At 37.0% G+C, this 20,153-nt stretch overlaps 1 protein-coding gene and 1 long non-coding RNA gene across 2 annotated transcripts in view; one reads left to right on the plus strand and one right to left on the minus strand.

Moving 5' to 3' along the window:
- The window catches only part of LOC145682901 (uncharacterized), a 955,736-nt gene that overhangs the window by 771,730 nt on the left and 163,853 nt on the right, over positions 1-20,153 (minus strand). The gene's annotated exons all lie outside the window — the stretch shown is intronic.
- Positions 17,270-19,754, plus strand: LOC145683372 (uncharacterized). The gene is made up of 2 exons (XM_081754703.1): positions 17,270-17,462; positions 19,497-19,754. Exons 1-2 carry the CDS (start codon positions 17,355-17,357, stop codon positions 19,704-19,706), a joined length of 318 nt encoding a protein of 105 aa, XP_081610829.1. The 5' UTR covers positions 17,270-17,354; the 3' UTR covers positions 19,707-19,754.

A 20,153-nucleotide genomic window follows, 5' to 3' on the forward strand; every position in this document is an offset into this window, starting at 1 on the left:
AAAATTGTATTTTTATTTACAGCAATTCGAGGTTTGATTTTGCAGTTGTGTTTTAAAAGTCCTCCAGAAAGAACGGTGCAATTTGTATCGTTTTACACTATATTTACAAAGTTAGGCCCGAAAAAGTCCGAGAAATATGGTTGAATATTTAAAAATTCACAGCCCGAACCCAGGGGCGTGGTTTAGGAGGACAGGGAGAGGCTTGAGATTTATATAATTTTATCAATAGCGTAGTAGTAAATCGGTGAAAAACGCAAAATTTTATATATATCAAGGGGTCTTGGCCCCCCAAGCCAAATCTTAAATGACGCTACTGCCCGAACCCCTCCCGGGCCCGAAGTGATACATTCTTTGTAGGCCCGAGCACGTGCAGACCTCTAGTGCAGAGGCGTTTCAAGTGGTGGGCGACTGCCCACGGCCTTGCATCTTGAGGGACCTCGCAAAGACCGACGAGCCTAAATCGATTTAGCACTCACTTTTGTCGATGCAACAATAGAAACAAATATGAATTTGGACTTAATTACAGAAAAACAATACGCTTCAAACTAACTTTTCATTTATTCGTATATATTAGATCGCTAGCATACGCGACAGGCGGCGAGTTTATTTTAAAATTGCAATAATGAATGTGTATAAGTCCTTATCGTTGAGATGAATTGTTTCGATAAATTTTATTATAATTAGCAATTTTTAGAAAAGGGGGCAGGAAGGACTCGTAAACCTTATTCGCCTTCTGTGCAGATGGTATGGTAAAAATCAATGTTGGATAATGAAAGTGTAAGTGTAAAGGCTAATATGGAACAGAGAAACAAAAGAGAACTTCTTCAGAAGGGAATTGGGAGGGGAGGGGATGAGAGTACAATGCTGTGACACTTAAAATGCGTCTCGATTTGTATACTTCAACAAACTTTCTTATTAGATTACGCAATTTCTAGTTTATTACTCCGATTATTCAAAGTATTCAAATGTTCTCGGAGGGAGTGACCGCCCATCCCTTTAATCCGTCCGTGGTGTCATTCAGTTTGGCTTTTCTCTACTAATTCAAAGTTATTTCCGAAACAAGTTGTCATCTTGTGACAGCAAGGGGTGGAAGAAACAAACAAACCGTGAAAGGAAGAAAGAAGTGGTTTTGGGCTCTTCCAGTCCAGACCATTCTAACCACTGAGAAGTGAGAATCACAACGTGATTTTTGTGGTAAGAGCGTCCTTTTAAAAGCAGCTAACAAGCAAACAGATGGTCAGCCCTCTCCCCTCTGCAGCATACTTTTTATTCTCTGTTGCCAAACTTACTGAAGAATATATTGCAATTAATCTAACGCATGTAACGTAAATTGGAGACCGTGGTTGGATTTATATGGGTCTTGTGTATTTGTATTAAAAATTTCAAGTTGTTTCCTGCAATACTTTGTTAGAAATTACCATATTAAATTTTACATGTTATCAAATGGAGAGTTAGAAAACTAAGCGAAGAGGTAGAAGATGCCCTTAAGCAGTGTTTCTTCCAGACATGTTTTTGGGACGCTGCTCCCTGGAACTCTGAGAGTGCCCCCCACGGAGAGACCAAAATAATAAATCTATAATAAAATAATAAATAGAATAATACCAGCAGTACCCCCGGAATCTTAATGTACCTCCAGGAACATTTTTTCTGAAAGAAACACTGATTGGAAGATTGTAGTCATGTTGTGTGTTTTGCTGATAACCAAACCAAATTGGTTAAGAGCTGTAATTTTAACCAAATTGTATAACAGCTCCTTTTTGTGGGCCTCATCCACTCTAGTGTTGCCACAAGACAAGACATTTCACAGACAGCCTGAAGTCTCATCTCGTGGAAACACTACTTTCGACCATGTGGGTTACTGTCCTGATCTTGCAAATGTCCTCGAAGGGATTGTGCTACGGATAACAGATTTTATTCGAACTAATTGACCGACTCCGATGCAATATTATTAAAGTTTTGCCTATTTGCAATGTAATGGAATAGACAAACATACGTTTATATGGTTATGTGAAGGCGGTGTCGTGTTCGATTCCTGGTGGGAGCACTCGGTCGAAAAATTTAAAAGTTTTTCAGGCCAGTCACCCTGAATGAGATTTTCCTTGGTTTTCCACATTCACACCAGGAAGATGCCAGGTTGATACCTTAGGTTTCAGATCGCTTCCTTTCTTCCCCAATCCTTTCTTCCTTCCCTTTCCCCGGAAAGTGTGCTCGCCTAGTTACGTCATCCCTTGAACGTGACGGGCTAAATTTTCTCATATGCCGAAAGCCTAGAAATCTAAATCCTAAATCCTAAATTTACAAGGTTACTTCTGGGGAACATTGTTTTTTCAAAATATATTTCTATATGTTGATGTTTATTATTATTAATTGCTTTCTTGCATCTTTTCTACATTGTTCTAGATTAGTTTCCATCGGTTAGTTTAGTTAGATTATGTAAAGTTAAATACGGTTATGTATGTTTACCGTTTCGTTTCTTTTTTTCAAAATACATTCCTATCTGATCACATGTATTGTTAATAATTTATTTGTTGCATTTTTTTAAATAATTTATTTCATACACACAACAGATAAAACAACTCATTCATTTTAGTTACACAGCACATGGACATGGAGGGAAATTTCCTTTGGTTATAGCAACATCCAGTATTACCAATGGGGATTTCTCTGATCCTCCTTGTAATTCGCACACCGTCAACACATATAGAACATTGTTGAGCATTTCTCGAATCACTTCATCACATTCCTGGCCTTGTGACATGGTGCATTATTTTGTCGAAAAATGCCACTACCGTTGGGAAACATGGTCGTCATCAAGGGGTGTACGTAGTCTGCAAGCAGTGTGCGATACGCATCGGCCGTCATTGTGCCTTGCTCGAGCTATACTACACACATGCTCACGTGTATGTCCCCAGTGCATTATTATTATTATTATTATTATTATTATTATTATTATTATTATTATTATTATTATTATTATTATTATTATTATTATTATTATTATTATTATTGAAATACAATCAAATATCAGGACATTTATTATTAGTTTTAATTAACTGACTTGAGCTGAAAATTAAATCTTGATTTCAGAAGATTAACTATTAAGTTTATGGGTTCAGTACCTTTCTAAAGTAATAAATCCTGGAATTGGTTTCAAGGCTGTTTCTGACTGAATACTTTTTTCAAAATAATATTAAAAATTATAGAAGGATTTTTGAGACATTAGAGTCGAGTCGAGATTTTTATGAACAGTCTCGACTCTACTCGTGTCTCGGCTCAAAAATTAGAGTCGAGAAATAAGTTTATCTTAACTCGTCTAGAATTTTACAAAGAGTGTCTGAACTCGAATTTCAGTCCAGATTCGAAACATGTCTCGACTCGTGCGTATCCCTAAATATTCATATTTTAAATGTGCAATACTACCTCGCGAAAAATGACCCCAAAGTTAATTTACCAAAGTCTAATTTCTTCTTGTTAGATTAGTGATCGTGGTTTAGGATAGATCATGTAAAGTCAGACATGCTTATGTATGTTTACACATTCGTTTCTTTCTTTCAAAACATTCCTATCTGTTCCCACTTATTATTAATAATTTATTTCTTGCATTTATTAATAACTATCAGAAAAAAACATTATTCGCATGGTGGCTGTATTTGGAAGTCAACGATTGTAGTAGTATCACCGTTGATTTCAGTGAGTGCGAAAACTGTGGATTTGACATTAATACTGGTCATTTTGGATTTTTTTTTACATATTAGGTATCCCCTCCGGAACAACGAACCGCAACTAAATGGGGTTAATTTGAAAGTTACTGCAATCGGAGTTTCACCATTGATCTCAGGGACCGCCAAAACTTTGAATTCGACACTAATACCGGTTATCTTCTACTACTTTTACATGTCCCTGTAAACGTCTCCTGAAACCCCCCTGGTTCGATTATAAAAAAAACACTTCGTCTTGATCTGGAACTTGGGCCAAAGTACCCGAGATGAAAATTTGGTAACTCCCGGTCCTCTCGCCTGGTCTCCAGGAAGCACACAGATACATACATACAGACAGACACAGAAACAAACTTTTTTTAATTTTATTTATATTACACTAGGTGTATTTGAAACAATGTTTCTTCCAGAAGTGTTTTTAGCGGGTACTGCCCTCCCGGAGCTCTGAGAGTGCCCCTCGGAAGAGACCAAAATAATACGTCTATAATATAAAAAAATATAAAGTTATCAATAGTGCCCTGGAATACAAAGTGTGACCCCTTCCGGAACATAGTTTCTGAAAGAAACACTGATATCAAACACAACAGATAGAACCAACGGCGCCGACTTTCCAATATGTATGTGGGTGCATATAAATGGCGGGACGTGTTATATGTTTTCACGGGAGTTTCGATTTTTTTGATTGATTTCTTTTTAGTTAAAATCTTTTATGAACACTGTCATAAAGGGCTGTGCTGTGATAAAGTAAAATATACTGGTAATATAGGGATAAGTTGGAACTGTCCTAGCTCAGTCGGTAACACGGCTGACTTAAACGTAACGAACCGAGTATAAACCCGGGTTCAAGTTTAATTACTGTAGTGCATATTCCCAACATATATAATCGTGATATTTAGTGTATATTTTCAACAACTTACATGATGCACAATGAGTGCAAGAGGCAGTGATATTATCAACATGTTACTAAAAGAAAATGCTACGTTCATACAAATTAAAATGAAAACATCACCATAAAAGAAAATAATTTTAATGGTATTGCAAAAAGAACTTGCAAGGATTTTGTTGTGGACATAAAGTATAAAGTGACTAACTTAGTGTGTTCCTTAGATGCCTTTGCACAAACACATTTCAAACGAACATTTATATTTTAGAGGTTAGAAATTTTAACTCCCATCTCTATGTTTTAATTGTTTATTTTTTGATAGCGGCAACGAGAAATATTTATTTTATAATGTTTCTATGAAACTAAAAATCTTGGCTGCAGCACCCTGACAAGGTTATTAGGCCCTGACAACCAGGACACACCAAGGAGGCAGTGCACATGGACAGAACAACCAACAGAAACAGCACAACGATGTTTGGCATAGAACGTTGCTACTCTACTAGCGAGTTCCAAGTAGTTAAGCCTTTTATTAACAACCGGAGGCAGCATTCTGTTATATCGTTGTAGTGAGTCGCGTGTTAAAATACTCCTAGTATCAGTTTTTTCATTGTTCGATTGACCTTGAAGGACCAACAAATGCCTTTCGAGAAATGCAAGTTCCCTTTAATTCATGAAGTTGATATAGAAATGGCCTTCAAACCTATGCTGTGCATAAATGCTGTAAGTCTTATAGAACGGTTTTATCCGTGTGTCTGTAGACCAGAGCCCTGCAAAGCCAGGCCCGAAGACGGCCCGGATGGATCTGTATTCTGTGCCCGCCTCGACCCGATAAGGCCCGAATCTCGAACAAGGCTCTAACCAGACCGGGCCAAAAGGGCCGGACCCTAAAATGGCAGGGCACAAACGAGTCAGGCTCTAAATGGGCCGGGCGTAACCGGCCTGAGAACAACCAAGTTGATAAATCAAGTCGATCCTTCAATATGCAATGGAAAATGAGAAATGTGTCTTCACAATATTGCAATGTCTATTTGTCCTTCTCAAATGGGAAAATCGTGTGAAAAGTTACCCAAGATTTGTTTTCTATATCCCTATACTGTCTGTCTATTTGTTATGTATTTGTGCTTGCTCCGTCCACCCATGTTTATTATACAATAATACAGCTCATGGACGTAAAACTATTATACTACACTCATTAATGCATTACGAGTAACAGAGAAGATATGCAAAATTTCTACACTGTATGTGATACTAATACTACAAATACTACTGCTAATACTTTTATTACTATTACAATTACGAATGCTAGTGCTAATTCCAATATTGCTGCCACTGCTACTACTATTACTATTACCAATACTGCTACTACTTATTACTGTACTAATACGACAGCGAATACCACTACTGCTATTACTAATAATACGAAAACAAAACAGTGAAAATGAAATCTTTGAGTTTTACGTCCCACAGTTATGCCGTTTAGGCCAAAGGAGACGGTGATGATGAGAAATAAATGAAATGGTGGAATTAATAAAGTGGGAGGGGACGGGCGAACGCCGAGAACCCCCAAACACGGTGTTTGTTCACCACAAAGTTATTTTGGAGAGACCTGGGATCGAACCAGAAACACCTTCCAATAGAGGTGAAAGCTCAATCACTGAGCCACAGTTCCAGGAATACCTAATCGACCCTGGCGTCTTGGTGATTTATTTCATCATAATATTTTGTTATATTTGTAGTATCATACTATGATATAAAGAATACAGAAACATGTAACACTATTTGGTATTTGGCTTGCTAACTGAACATAACTACAAATTGCACTGATCTTATGAGCACGCCAGTTCACGGTTTTGGCCTCCGTGGTCTAAAGGTAGCGTACCAAATTCTACTTAGTAGGTCAAGTACTTGACTTTGTCATACGTTCTTTAGGTAACTACGGCTCAGGCCGTATGGATGATGATGGGATGAATTGGTGGAATGAAAACAGTGGGAGGAAGCGGGACCATCCCGGAAACTCCCACGCTCACGGTATTTGTCCACCACAATGCTCACATAGCACAAGCAGGGATTGATCCGACGATCTCTAGCACCAGATGCGACTGCTTTTCCTACTGAGCCACCGTTGTCCCTCGTAGATCAAGCATCGGTTCACGTTCTACGCAGACCGGCCATAATAACTAGCATTTCTCCGTTTTCTTCTGTACATAGAAGGTACATTCGGTACTACCAAACATGTTAACTCTGACGTGAAGTCGTAGCAGTTGTAGTAGTATTAGCAGTGGTCCTAGTAGTAATAGTAGAAGTAGTAGTAGTACTAGTACTAGTAGAGGTATTAATAGTAGTAGTATTACAGTACTTTGCAGTCTTGAATGAAGAGTCAGTTTCCCAAACACATTAGATTAACATAGGCTGACAGTAAGACCCTACGAACACGGCAAAGGCAGGGGTAGTGGAATACATTTAAAACAAAAGAATGACAACATTAGTTTCCGATCCGTCTTTCAGAGTGTCCGGGCCTGTTCGGCCCGCTTAGGGCCCGGTCCAGTTTGATATTACTTGAAACGAGCAGGGCCGGGCCGGATATCAGACAGTAAGCGATTTTCTATCATTGATTCAGCATTCAAAGAATAGGTTCCATGTCATGCGTTAACTCTATATTCAAGACGAATGTGCTTCAAATTAACTATTGCCGGTTTTACTATTTAACGTCATAGATTAAAACGGCAACATACAGGGAGAAGTGTTTTTCTGCAAAGAATTCCTCGTGTGAAGACATCATGATTATCCAAAATACTCTACCAAAATCGCAAGTGTTTGAATTTTACTATTATTTCCGTGGTTTCAATACACCTTTCCGTAGAATAGAAACAGTAAATGCTTGAAGATGCGTTCTTTTGCAATTAATTAGTCGTCCAAAGAATAGGTTTCATTCCCTCAGTTAAACATCTACTCAAGCTCGAATTTGCTCGAATTAGCCATTTTCGGTTTCAACGTTTGGCGCCATAGAAAAAGCGATAACATTTAGCGAGAAGCGGTTTCTGCAAACGAATCAGTCTAGAGACAACATATCATGAATATCTACAATACTCTACCAAAACCGGAAGTGGTTAAAATTTACTGTAACTTCTGGTTTCAATAACGGTTTGAACGTTTATCGCTATAAAAACGAAAACAGCAACCGATAGCGAGATGCAGAGTTTGGCATGCGATTTAGTCTCTCAACAAACATACTGCTATTATCAACATAAGTCTACCGAAACCAAGAAATTGTTCAAATTTACAAGTACTTCCGGTTCCAATACTGATTTCCATAGAGCAAAAGTTGCAAAAGATAGTAAGATAGTAAGAGAGACGGCTTTTTGCATTCAATCCGTCGTCACAAATGTAGCTTTCTCCAAATATTTGTCCAAAGCACAAGTTGTTAAAATTAGTCATATTCTGTTTGAACGTTCATCGCCTTAGAATGAAAACAGTAGCAGCTAGCGAGGAAAATGTTTCTACAAACGATTTAGCGTCTAAAGAGAAGGTAACATAATTATTTGCAACACTTTACCAAAAGAGGAAGTTGTTCAAATTATATATTACTTCCGATTTCAATACTTAATTCTATAGATCAAGAGCAATAAGGGATATTGAGACACGGCTTTTAGCAATCACTTCAGGGTTCTAGGAAAATAGACCAAGATTTCGGCGTCCCAAAATAGTTTCTGCCAAGCCCTATTCACACCAGAGCTTATTTAAATTAGCCAAGTTCAGTTTCGACGTTTATATCTTTAGAACGAAAACAATAACAAACAATTCTACTGAAAGAAGAAGACATTTGCAAACAATTCCACATCCAATGGCAACATATCATCACTGTACGTAGCAGTCACTTCTATCAGAGCCGGAAGTGATACATTTTACTATTACTTACTAACCCTTGACGTAATCGAATAAATAGAAGAAATAGCAGGTACCGAGAAGCATTTTTATGCAAACAAATACGTTACTACGATAAAATTCTGACCCGCATTCCTAACTCCGTTCATTATCCCGTTGGTCACTTGTGAAGTTCTTTTCCCCCATTTTCGAAGCTGTCTAGCTCCGCTCCTGTTCATTTCCAGAATATATGTTATACAAGTGTTTACTTATTTCGTTGAAAGCAACCTGTGGTTTCATTTTTACCGTTACTTTTGGGACACATTGTATAATGACTATCAACAACCAGTGTTGGCTAAGTTACTTGCAAAAATGTAACGCGTTACAAGTTACTTTATTTTCTCTTAAAATATAACGCGTTACTTGCCCCCCAAAAATAACTGTTACCATACTTCGAAAATAACGAGTTACTAACGCGTTACTTTTGTCTCTGAAACTTTGAATACATGAAAAATATTATTATTATTATTATTATTATTGAAAAATCTGAATTAATTTATGTAGATATAAGAACAGATTCTTACTTGATGGCTATATGAACATTTTCATATAATGAAACACTGAACAAAATGCCATACTGCGTAACTCGTAGGAAGTCACATTGAGACAAATCATGTGTGCATTTTCAAGTACTCTCCTCAAGTATCCTACATATACAATATTATTATTATCAATGATACTCAAAGAACTTATTATTATTTATTATAGCAACACTGTATAAACATGAAAGATAGGCGACTCGAAACTCGACGTCAAAAACAGTGATTCGGCTCGGAACTCGATTCGAGAAAATTACCTTTGACTCGACTCGAAACTCGACTTGAATTCGAGTCGAGTTTTAACTCGACTCGTGCCCATTCCTATGCATTAGAAAAGTGGCTGCTTATTATTATTCTGCTAAACTAATTATATAATAAGAACAATGTTGTTTTGTAAAATTAAAAATACAGAATATAGAGAAGCGTAGGATACGCAAACTGATCTGAAAGAACTCCAATATTACATACCATCAACAAACTATTTTCTAGTACTACAGTAGGCCTGCTCATCAGAACACAGTTTATTCATATTAACTCCTTACTGTATATCGGTAATTATGGTACCCTAGTTTTTGATAAATATTTTCCGCCGGGACACTTCTGACACTTTACTTTTAATTTCTGTCCACCATCATGCTCAGCTTTTAAGAAAAAGTAGTCTTTGAAATGTTCGAGCGGTAAAATATTTTTTCTCCATCATTATAAGAACAACGCCATTGAAAATAAAATAGACCACCGGTAACGCTGCACTCGTAGTTCACTTAATGAATGTCTTGATTTGGAGCTGTCAAAATCTATGACAAAATCTTCCAGGTGCATGCAATCAGTACATGTGATTTCCCTTACCTCTAAGCAAACGATTATCCCCGTTTCGCCTAGGCACATTAAACGTTTTTGAGTGTTTGAGGTGGGCTCTCTATATGGAGATAATGAAAATATTAATTAATATCCCAACTAAATACAGTCATTCCGTTTTCAAGTTAAATCTGTCAGTCTAATGAATAATAAATTAAACGAATAGCAAAGAAAAGTCCAGAATTAATATTACACATTAATCCTATTATTGTCTAAAATTCTCAAATTAATTAATAAATATTGTAGTGAGTTTGCCTTTTCTCTAATTTTTTAAAATTGTAATGCCTACACTCAAAAAACAAAATGGGTTACGTGTACAATAAAATTATAGTTAAACGGTATAGTCAAAGTAAATTGCTGCTCCAACTGAGAAAATTGGTGAAACAACCTGGTGCTGTGTTCTAATAATCATAGCGGTTTTGTTGTGAGAATTATAAAATATAGTTAATCATTTTATAGTTGCGTGCACAATGTGTATTGTTCATATTTTGTCCATTGAACACAACATGAAATTCGAGTGTGCTACTCTGGCAATACTGTGAGTTGAACCAACATAACAGGCTTGGTTGGTTTGCGCGCATGCGCGGAAGAGTATAGTTTGTTTGTGTTTATTCCACGAGAAGATTAAAATCATGGAAGAAGTTTTGCAAACGAATAAAATATTCAAAGGTAGGGCTTTATTTGCTTTTAGTTTTTAATATTTGTTAAAGTAGATGTTATTAAAGGAATGGTCAAGTTACTCACTCTTAACAACTGTTCACTTAGCAAATTACTTAGGTCATCTTAACAAGTATAATTTTTACGGAAAAAAAGAGCATTACTGTCCTTAAACTGTATATCCCGTACTTAGAACCGTGCACGTTTACTTTCGGTAGACCTCCCGAAATAATTGTTGAAAAAATATAATTCTTTCACAAATTTCCTTCTTATTATAGCCTTAAAAGATTTGCGTTGGGCGAAATGAAAAGCTACTTGGCACAGATAAAATTCAATTTGGCCACCAGAAGTAACTGTTGAAAAATTATACATCTTTTACGATTTGCGTATAAGTACGGCTTGCGCGTGTATTGCATAAAAACTACAGTTCCAAAAAACAAACGAACTTGTGCTAGGCGGCCACTAAAAAGCCTAAATGTTTACCCTATGTAACCGAGTCAGTGCAGGACTAAGCTACGTTCAAAGGGATGAGGCGCGTGAACGATGATGGATATACATGAGTGAGAAAGGGTAACTAAGGGTGTCATCTTTCGAATGCCCTCCCTTATTTTATTCGTCGTAAAGCACTTGAAATTATTTTGCACTAGTAAGCCTAAAATACATCTGAGCATGTATTTTCGGTAATTGTTTCCTGATGGGGCCAACACTAACAAACATAGAAAACAACATGTACTGCGGGGCTGTAACCCGCCTTTACTTGCTAACGCTAGCTCGGAATGCAATGTTATTAACCTAACCTAATTCAATAGAATAAGGCATGAATGAATATGAATATATGAATAGAATATCGCAAAAATTCGGTTGAAAACTTGCCCCCCCCCCTCCCCAAAGCTGAACAATTGCCGTACTTTATTTTAGCAATTCATTCATTTATTTCTAGTTGCATTGGGGTCCCGGGTTCGATCACAGCCTCCGCCAAGTGAACTTTGTGGTGGATAAACACCGCATGCGTGGGTTTTCTCGGGGTTCTCCCGTTTCCTCCGACTTTTTCATTCCAGCATTTCATTCATTACTCATCATCACCGTCTTCTTTAGCCTAACCGGCATAATCGTGGGACGTAAACCTCAAAGATTTCATTTCATTTTCATTTTCTGTTCTAGTTGTTGCGTAAGATTGACATGTATAGCAAGGAATGTGGAGCGGAATTGAAATGAAATCTGTAAGTTTTACGTCCCACGTTTATGCCGGTTAGGCTAAAGGAGACGGTGATGATGAGAGATGGGTAAAATGGTGAAATGAAGAAAGTGGGAGGAAACGGGAGAATCCCGAGAAACCCAAGATCAGGGTGTTTGTCCACCACAAAGTCCACACGGAGCGAGCTGGATCAAACCAAGGACCCCAAGCACCGGAGGTGAACACTCTATCACTGAGCCACCGCGTCCCCCAAAGGAGCGCAATTGAATGTCGTGTTTGAGATTAAATAAATGTTTTTAATAGTATATATTTTAATGGTATATTTGGTGAGTTATTTTCTGAGTAATGTCTCTAATTTAGGTGACATACATGCTTATGCAGCTTGCTCATTTTAAGCACAAAATTCGAAATGATCAAGGCCAACCACAATAGTGCAAGGGTTGCTAGTACCACAATCTTATTTTCTAACACCCGACCCTGGAATTGATTCATTATTTATGATACCTGAGTTGACACTGGTTAAAATTGGATACCTTACACCTTCGGGTTGAGGAGTATAATCATGAAATAAAAATATCAGAAACGACCAAAAAATAAAATATATATTACTCCAAATTAACACAAAATTGTGTGGCCAGGCTCGTGCACACTCACTAGAGAGTCAGAACTCATGCACATTGTGGTACCGAGCACCAGGTGACTCTGGCAGTCTCATTTACAAGGTGGATATTACAGGACTTTTTATATTTCAGCACTCGATCGCAGAGCTTGCTACTTAATTTCCTCATAAGGAAAACAACTGAACCAAAGTTAAGCTTCACAAAACCTATATTTCTGAAATAATTAACCATTTCAAAAGACTGCCAGAGCCATCTGGTCCTCGATTATTGCGATTCCTTGCTACCTTGCGTATACGTTTAGCTGTTTACGTTACGTCTCTGTCTTGTTATTTTCTTTTCGATACTATTATATTTAACAAAACCCAGGGCCTCTCACACGGGGGATGTATGGCGCAAGCTGCGCCATTGAGAAAAATTTTGGGGGGGATTTTACTCTGCTTTCGAACTAGCAATTTTACTGTCGGAATAGCATTAAAACATGAATTTGAGAAGCTAATTTTCAAAAATTTTCCGGGGTGAACCCCCGTACCCCCTGCTTCGATACTCGATGAATGAAGTACCGCGCAAGTAGCCGTATGAAAGGAAAGGTTGGTTCGTTTTAAGAGAGAAGGGCCGCCCACAAGAGGGATGAATGGCGCAAGTTGTGCCATCGAGAAAAAAAATGGGGGGAATAAAAAAATTGGGGAAGAATTTTACTCTAATGTTGAATAAGTAATTTTGCTGTCGTCAGAATAACATTGGAATACGATGCGATTTTTTTTTAAATCTCGAGAATGAATCCCCCTACCCCCTGCTTAGAAACTCTATGAATGAAGTACCGCGCAAGTTGCTATATGAAAGGATGGCGCCAAGTTCTGGTGAACAACAGTTACAAACACTCAAGGAATCACTTTCAAATTTAGATTTGAAATTTGCCTATGTTGTCTCTTGAAAATTATAAAGTAGTTTGAAATAAAAAAAATGAAATGAAATCTTTGAGTTTTACGTCCCACGATTATGCCGGTTAGGCTAAAGGAGACGGTGATGATGAGAGATGAGTGAAATGGTGGAATGAATACAGTGGGAGGAAACGGGAGAACCCCGAGAAAACCCACGAGCACGGTGTTTGTACACCACAAAGATCACTTGGCGGGAGCAGGGTTTGAACCCGAGACCCCTAGCACCAGAGGTGAACGCTCTACCACTGAGCCTCCGCGGCCCCTAATAATAATTAAAAGGATGGTAAGGATGATGATCGCGTGAGTTCAGACTCTCTAGTGAACGTGCACGAGCCTGGCCACACAAATTTGTGTTCATTTCGACTATATGTTTTATCTATTGGTCGATTTTGGTATTTAACTTCACGATTATACCCCTCCCCCGCCCTCAAGGGTGTATGATATCCAAGTTAAGCCAGGGTCAACACAAGCATTATAAATAATAAATATCGGTTCGATGGTGGGATGTTAGAAAATAAGTTTGTGGTATTAGTAACCCTTGCAGTTTTCTAGTTTTCAATTTTGTGGGTAAGGTTGGTTATGCAATTTGCAATTTTGTACTTTACTGAGGAGTAAATAATATGTATGAGAGATGCAGCTGAATTGTATTTATCTATGTGAATTTTATGGGTATGTAGTTATGGTTATATATATATATATATATATATATATATATATATATATATATATATATATATATATATATATGTGTGTGTGTGTGTGTGTTTGTATGTAATTTATACTGTTAAAGTTTAGGATTGCTTTTTACCTCAATCTCATAAAAAACTAATGTATTATTTCACTTGTTTTTGCTACAAGAATTCCGATATAATAGTTAGTTTTGAGTTAACTGCTGTATCGGCGGACCAACCTTAGAAATTATACCAGATGAATTGGAGAATTTATTTTGCTTTATGTGGAAGGGTGAGTGAAAGTAAGGTGAGGGGAATAGTTGAAGTTAACAAAATACTTGTTGTTGTTAGTTGTTTTTGATGTTGTAAGGGACAGTGTCTATTGAGGCGGAAGGGACTATTTAGCGGAGAGGTACACTTGTTATGATTATGGGAAAGGCAGTGTAAGAAAGATGTGCAAATCACAAATGTAACATATCGTGTTTGAGTTTTATCAGGTTATACGGAAATAAGGAGTGGAAATTCTTAAAGTTGTGTGATGGGCATAGTATACTTAACAGGCGAACAGTTTATGTGTGGAAACGAATTCAAACCACAGGAAAGAGCAAAATCTAACATTTAATTTTGTACTCTTTTGAATGGCATTTAGTCCCCCCCCCCGCCTATTCAGCACATAAGTCATGCATTGGATGACGTATAGTGTGTGTTTTCCCCTATCCTCATTTATACGTATACTCACCATCGCTGACGCGCCTGCTCCTGTGAACGCACCCGATCGCTATCGCTGGCGCCCACCTGCTGCAATTCTGCCCCATCTCGGTTAGATGACATTCGTGCTTTTAGGGTCCACCTTGCACAAGTTGCTTTGTATGTCATACGTCCACACTGTATTTCGACCAGTAGTCACTACTAAGTAAGCCAGGGTCACAACCTAGTATTTTGGGGAAGATATTGAGTAATATTTTTTTTTGTTGTTTATTTATTTTCGTGTGGTCTGGCATACAGCAGTAATGCCTTAGGTTTTTATGAGTTTTGTTCTAGAACTTGCAGGAGTTGAAAAATTTAGTTGTTCCTGGTGTAGTATTTCCTTTTATTTTAAACATTGAATATCTGAAACATTGATTAATTTAGGACTATTCTAAGAGTGAAAATTGGGATAGTAATAAATTTTTCCTTATTTAAGAAAACAATGTTGAAAATAATTAGTGAGATATGGGCAGCAGGAACCATGATTCTTAAACCGATTCTGTTTCGGAGTGTAGTACCTATGAACATTGAAGAAATTGTTTCAAGGAATCAGTTTGGAATTGGAATCATTGAACGACTCGAGAATGATTGAATTGCCTAAAAGAAAAATGTGCCGAGAGTGGTATTACTGGAAGATTCTACAATGCTGGTCTGCACATATTGGTAAAGGTGGTTTGGTAGCAAGGTCGATTCCTTTCTTTAAAGCCCATACTCAATTCACATAGTAATACCGAGCGAGCGATAAGGAGTGTAGGCGGGTTAGTAACAAAGTTGATTACTTTCTTTATTGCGACTTAATGCGAATGTGAACCATTGTTCTTGAAACTTGCCCAGTGTTTCTTTTAATTTAATTTTGTCGTCTGCAGGAATTTGTTCTTTATATGTATGTCTTTTGATATAAAGTTTTCAATTTTATCTGTTAATCTTCCAAATTACTACTACACCTGCACCCTTAGGATGTCATCATCATCTCATGAAGACAATGGTAAGCCACCGTTAGTTCACCTTGTCGTATAGGGACCTTTGGGTAAAAAATCTGCCTTCAGGCAGAACATTAATTATTATCATTATCATCATCATGACCACCATGTGATATCGCTAAGGCAAGAGTTAGTGTGCGGAATACGATCAATATATCGGTAATTGTGCAGTATACACAACACGCTGTTCATTAATTATTTACGGACTGCGACAGACTGTTTTACCAAACGAAACATTAGAGGTAAAATACGATATTAAATTTTGATGGTGAAAAAATTAAAATGAATATGTACGTTTTTCCTGACAATCAACAGTATGTAAAAGTTAATTTACAGATAATAAATAGGAGTTTATGCGTATACCCACCATCGCTGATATGATTGCTCCCTACGGATGCAGCCCCGCGCTAACCCGCCGGCCTACCGCTTTCGCCCTGCTCTCCCCGAGTTAAGTAAAATTCATGCTTTTTATCGGCCACCTAGCATAGGTTGCTTTGTGTTTTCTGACAATTATTTCTGGTAGCAGGAAGTGTTTGTTTAGGTATCTGTGGCCTACCTGGACGTAACCAAATCTACTCTAAGTAGGCCAATCGGCAACTATTTACTTATATTTAATACAGTCGTGTGTAGTAGTAATGACAAAACTATTATTTTTTGTGCTACAGTTTCGTTTTAGTCACATGGCGATGCTGAAGAAAGCGAAAGCGGCTACCCTGGGGACCCAACGATAAAAATACTCCTCCCCTTTTGGCTTTCACCACGCAAATCTGCCTCCGCTTTACATATTGCCCGTCATTACATTTGAAGTAATTTTTGAAGCACTTTTGTGATACCCAATAAAGTAAACTTGTTCCGCCACTTGTACAGCGTTACCTAAAAATATCATTAGGTTAGATTAGATCTGTTTTTTACCTTGTAATCAAGGGGTCCAGGTATCGATTCCCGGTGGGGTCCTATAAAGTATCTCATTTGCAAAGCGAGTAGTGATTAAGATTTCAGTTGAGAGAGAAAGGCTTTTAGTGTTCTTTTAGCACCCATAGCTTCTTAGTGGGTGAACTAACGTGTGAATCAGTGTAAGTTTTATAGTAGGATCTTATTTTAGTTGCATGGCGGAAAACGATTAGATCATTTGAGATGAACATTTCGACCAGGATATTTATGATGTTACTTTGTTTAAAATGCGTATTCTAAGTGGGAGCTGGAAAGTCAAAATTGGTACGAAAAGTTGACTATCTCACGATCTTTTCAAGCTACGAAGATGAAACTTGAAAGATAAATTGCATATTAAATATAAGTGGACGCGTGTCCCAGTGGTTTGGAGAATTCTCATTTTAAGGGAGGGAAGAGGGCATTTCTTATAATTTCTTCATGTTGATAGTAATGCTGCCTGTTGTTTCTGATCACATCAGAAGGAAACAGTTGAAAAATTTGAGATAAATGTATGAACATTTTTTGTGCCCACCGTAAGTGTGTTTTTATCATTACTTTGATTCAAGGGCCAGTTTTAATACCTTAAAAATCATCACTGAATTCGTATTTACAGATGAGGAAATTGACGACGACACGTTCCAACATCTCACTCCGGATCTTATAAAGAAGTTAATCTCAAAGGTGGGTCCACGAATTAGATTTATGAAGAGCTACGAGAAGTATAAGGAGGATATGAAATTACACCAGCCGATATCTTGTTCCACTCCAGGGTCAGAAACAACGGAAAGTAGTAGTTCTTCTGTTAACGAGGTACGAAATTCAGCAGAAATACAGTTAATTAACTAACTACGTTTTTTTAGGGTATTTATTCGAGCTTCCCCAATTAGTAATAAGAGATACTTTATCAATATACTAATTTTAATACAGCGCATTTCCTAAAAGCGAAAATATCTAATCCATTTGCTAATATTCATAACTCTTGAATCACACTCATGACAATCAAGTAAGGTACAATACGTACTCGTTTTTGTACTAAGTTTAGTTCCAATCAGTTCATTATTGTTCCTGTAATTTTGTTTTTATTTACAGACTCTTGTGTTGCATATCAATTGAAGGGCATTGCAACAACTTTAAAATGGGCCGGAAATTAGTTTTATATGACAGGGTTACGGACTTATGACAACTTATGTATATAAAAATGAGGAATTTTTGTGGGGTTGGGCAATTTTCAAAAATATGTTTAAAAAAAGAAAAAAAGTGGACTTCTGTCTCACCGTGTACTAAAAGTTAAGTGAATCTGAAAAGCTCGAGCTTAGTGTTGATTTGAAATGGAATGACTGCAATATGGATGAGCTTTTGATCTTGTATCTCAGTATCATCTTCAAGTGAATGTTAAAAGTATAAGTCCGGACACATATCTCAGAAGTGATTATGATAGGATCTACTTTCAGATAAATATTCATAATTTTAAAACTGCATATAATTACCCGTGACAGGTTTTGCGACAATTTCCTCTTTCAGGCTGCGCCATTCTGGAAAAAAGCACGTTATTAAAACCCACTAAGCTTTCCACATTATCTTATTGTCGGAACTATATCTGAAATACTGATCTTTATAGGAGGGAAGTACATGAATTTTAGTATTGCAAATACATGAATTTTAGTATTAGATATCAAGGTGAGATGACTTTCGTGATATTTTTTTTCCCTGTATATCTCCCTGATTTAAATCAGTCCACAGTGCAACATACTAATTGTTTGAATGTTTGATTTTTGATCTACATACCTAAAACTTTTTTTTTCTTTGTGAGCAACATCTTCGGGACGGTGTTCCTTAACATGTTGGAAGGACCTTATCTCAGTATGACAGAATTACCTATAGGCTAATTCTATCTTGTTGGAAGATATTGATCCATCAGCCACGCATCGTCGTTTAGAAAAAATACCATGCTACAGGTAGACTTTTTGGAAAAATATCTTTTTTTTTTTCTTTTGTCATTTGTAAAATACGCCTATCGACATTACGCTTCTAGTTCTACTTGTTTGATAGAGCGATCAACTGGAAGAAAATATTCTCTACAATACGATACGGGGTTGAAGAAAATATTTATCCAACGTGTAGCTATGGTTCAAGATGCTATTAATCCAACGTATAGCTATCGTTCAAGATGCATTCTTTTCGCTTCTCCAAAACTTATTTATGTTGTTATTTTCTTGGTGAGGGACTTATGTCACTTTGTGACACATAACACTGACCGAGTATTTCAACTGTGAAGAAAGAGTGGATTATTCAGTGGCCTCTTTGTATTCTCGACTTTCTAGTCTAAAAGAATGCTGTGAGGACGAAGCTATGGCTAACATGATATATATTTAGATAGACGCGTGGCGTTGATTTCTGCGAAATGTTAAGATCAATTTGTGTGCTGCAGGATCTACTTTTTTTTGTGTGTGTATGTTTGTTTGTTTGTTTTGTAGTGAATTCGTTTTGTCTTTTAGCCTCAATGAAACTATGTCTTTAAACATTATACAATGCGTTTCTTTCTATTGAAGATTGAATTTGTGATAACATTCAAGTCATTATAGGATGCTCATGCCGAAAATGGTAGATTTTCCGAAAAAAAAAAAAAAAAAGCTTCACGAGATGAAAGTACGTTCTAAATTTATTGGTACCAAGAAATTAATTCAAAAACTAACAAACATATTAACGAGTCTTTTTAATGCTAAAATATACAGCTATTATCTCTTTAAAAGATTACACATATAACTGAAATATCACCAGAAATTGGCATGTATCCTTTGTACAACGAATGAATCTATTTTCACTAAGTACTGCATATAATTTCAGTTTCAGGTGTGTGACTTTACTGTTATTACCGCTGCTGCTGGTGAAAGCGCTGAAACGTATTTGTATGACAGTTTAAACTGTGAAGACGTGTTGAATTCAGCGGCTAATAACTCACCGGAACCACGTAAGTTTAACTTTGATTACAGTTCAACTTCAAACCTACATTGTGCACATGAATGGTATGGTTATGGCAAATTATCATCTCTGTGATAAATTTTAGGGTGAATGGAAGAGTTTGTAACTTTACCGTACTCAAACGATGACCCTTATTAATGAAACTAAAGTAGGTATCTTTAAGCCTCAGAAAGGCTAAATATCTATTATTGAAAGGACTTGATTATCTATGAAAAAGACGTCGCAAAGTACGTATTTCAACCGTTAATGTGAAGTATTGTTACAGTAGCGGATATGGCCATTGTTGTTGAAATTTTGGCTACTTTAAGAACGTTTTACAGCTGTCTGGATCCTATATTTTAAAGCTGCTATAACATACTGTATATATTTCATCGTTTTAGTGGTGAGAGCTATAAAACTGCATTTCTTTCTTCGATCCACCCTAATAAACGTATTTACATGCTTTCCGGATAGTTTCTTTCCCTGAATGATCGAAACTCGCGATTTACACGGTGACCACTCGACCAAGAAAACCGGAAAAAT

This window comes from Thermobia domestica, chromosome 4 (assembly GCF_964235325.1).
Source record: "Thermobia domestica chromosome 4, izTheDome1.hap1.1, whole genome shotgun sequence".
Classification (NCBI taxonomy): domain Eukaryota; kingdom Metazoa; phylum Arthropoda; class Insecta; order Zygentoma; family Lepismatidae; genus Thermobia; species Thermobia domestica.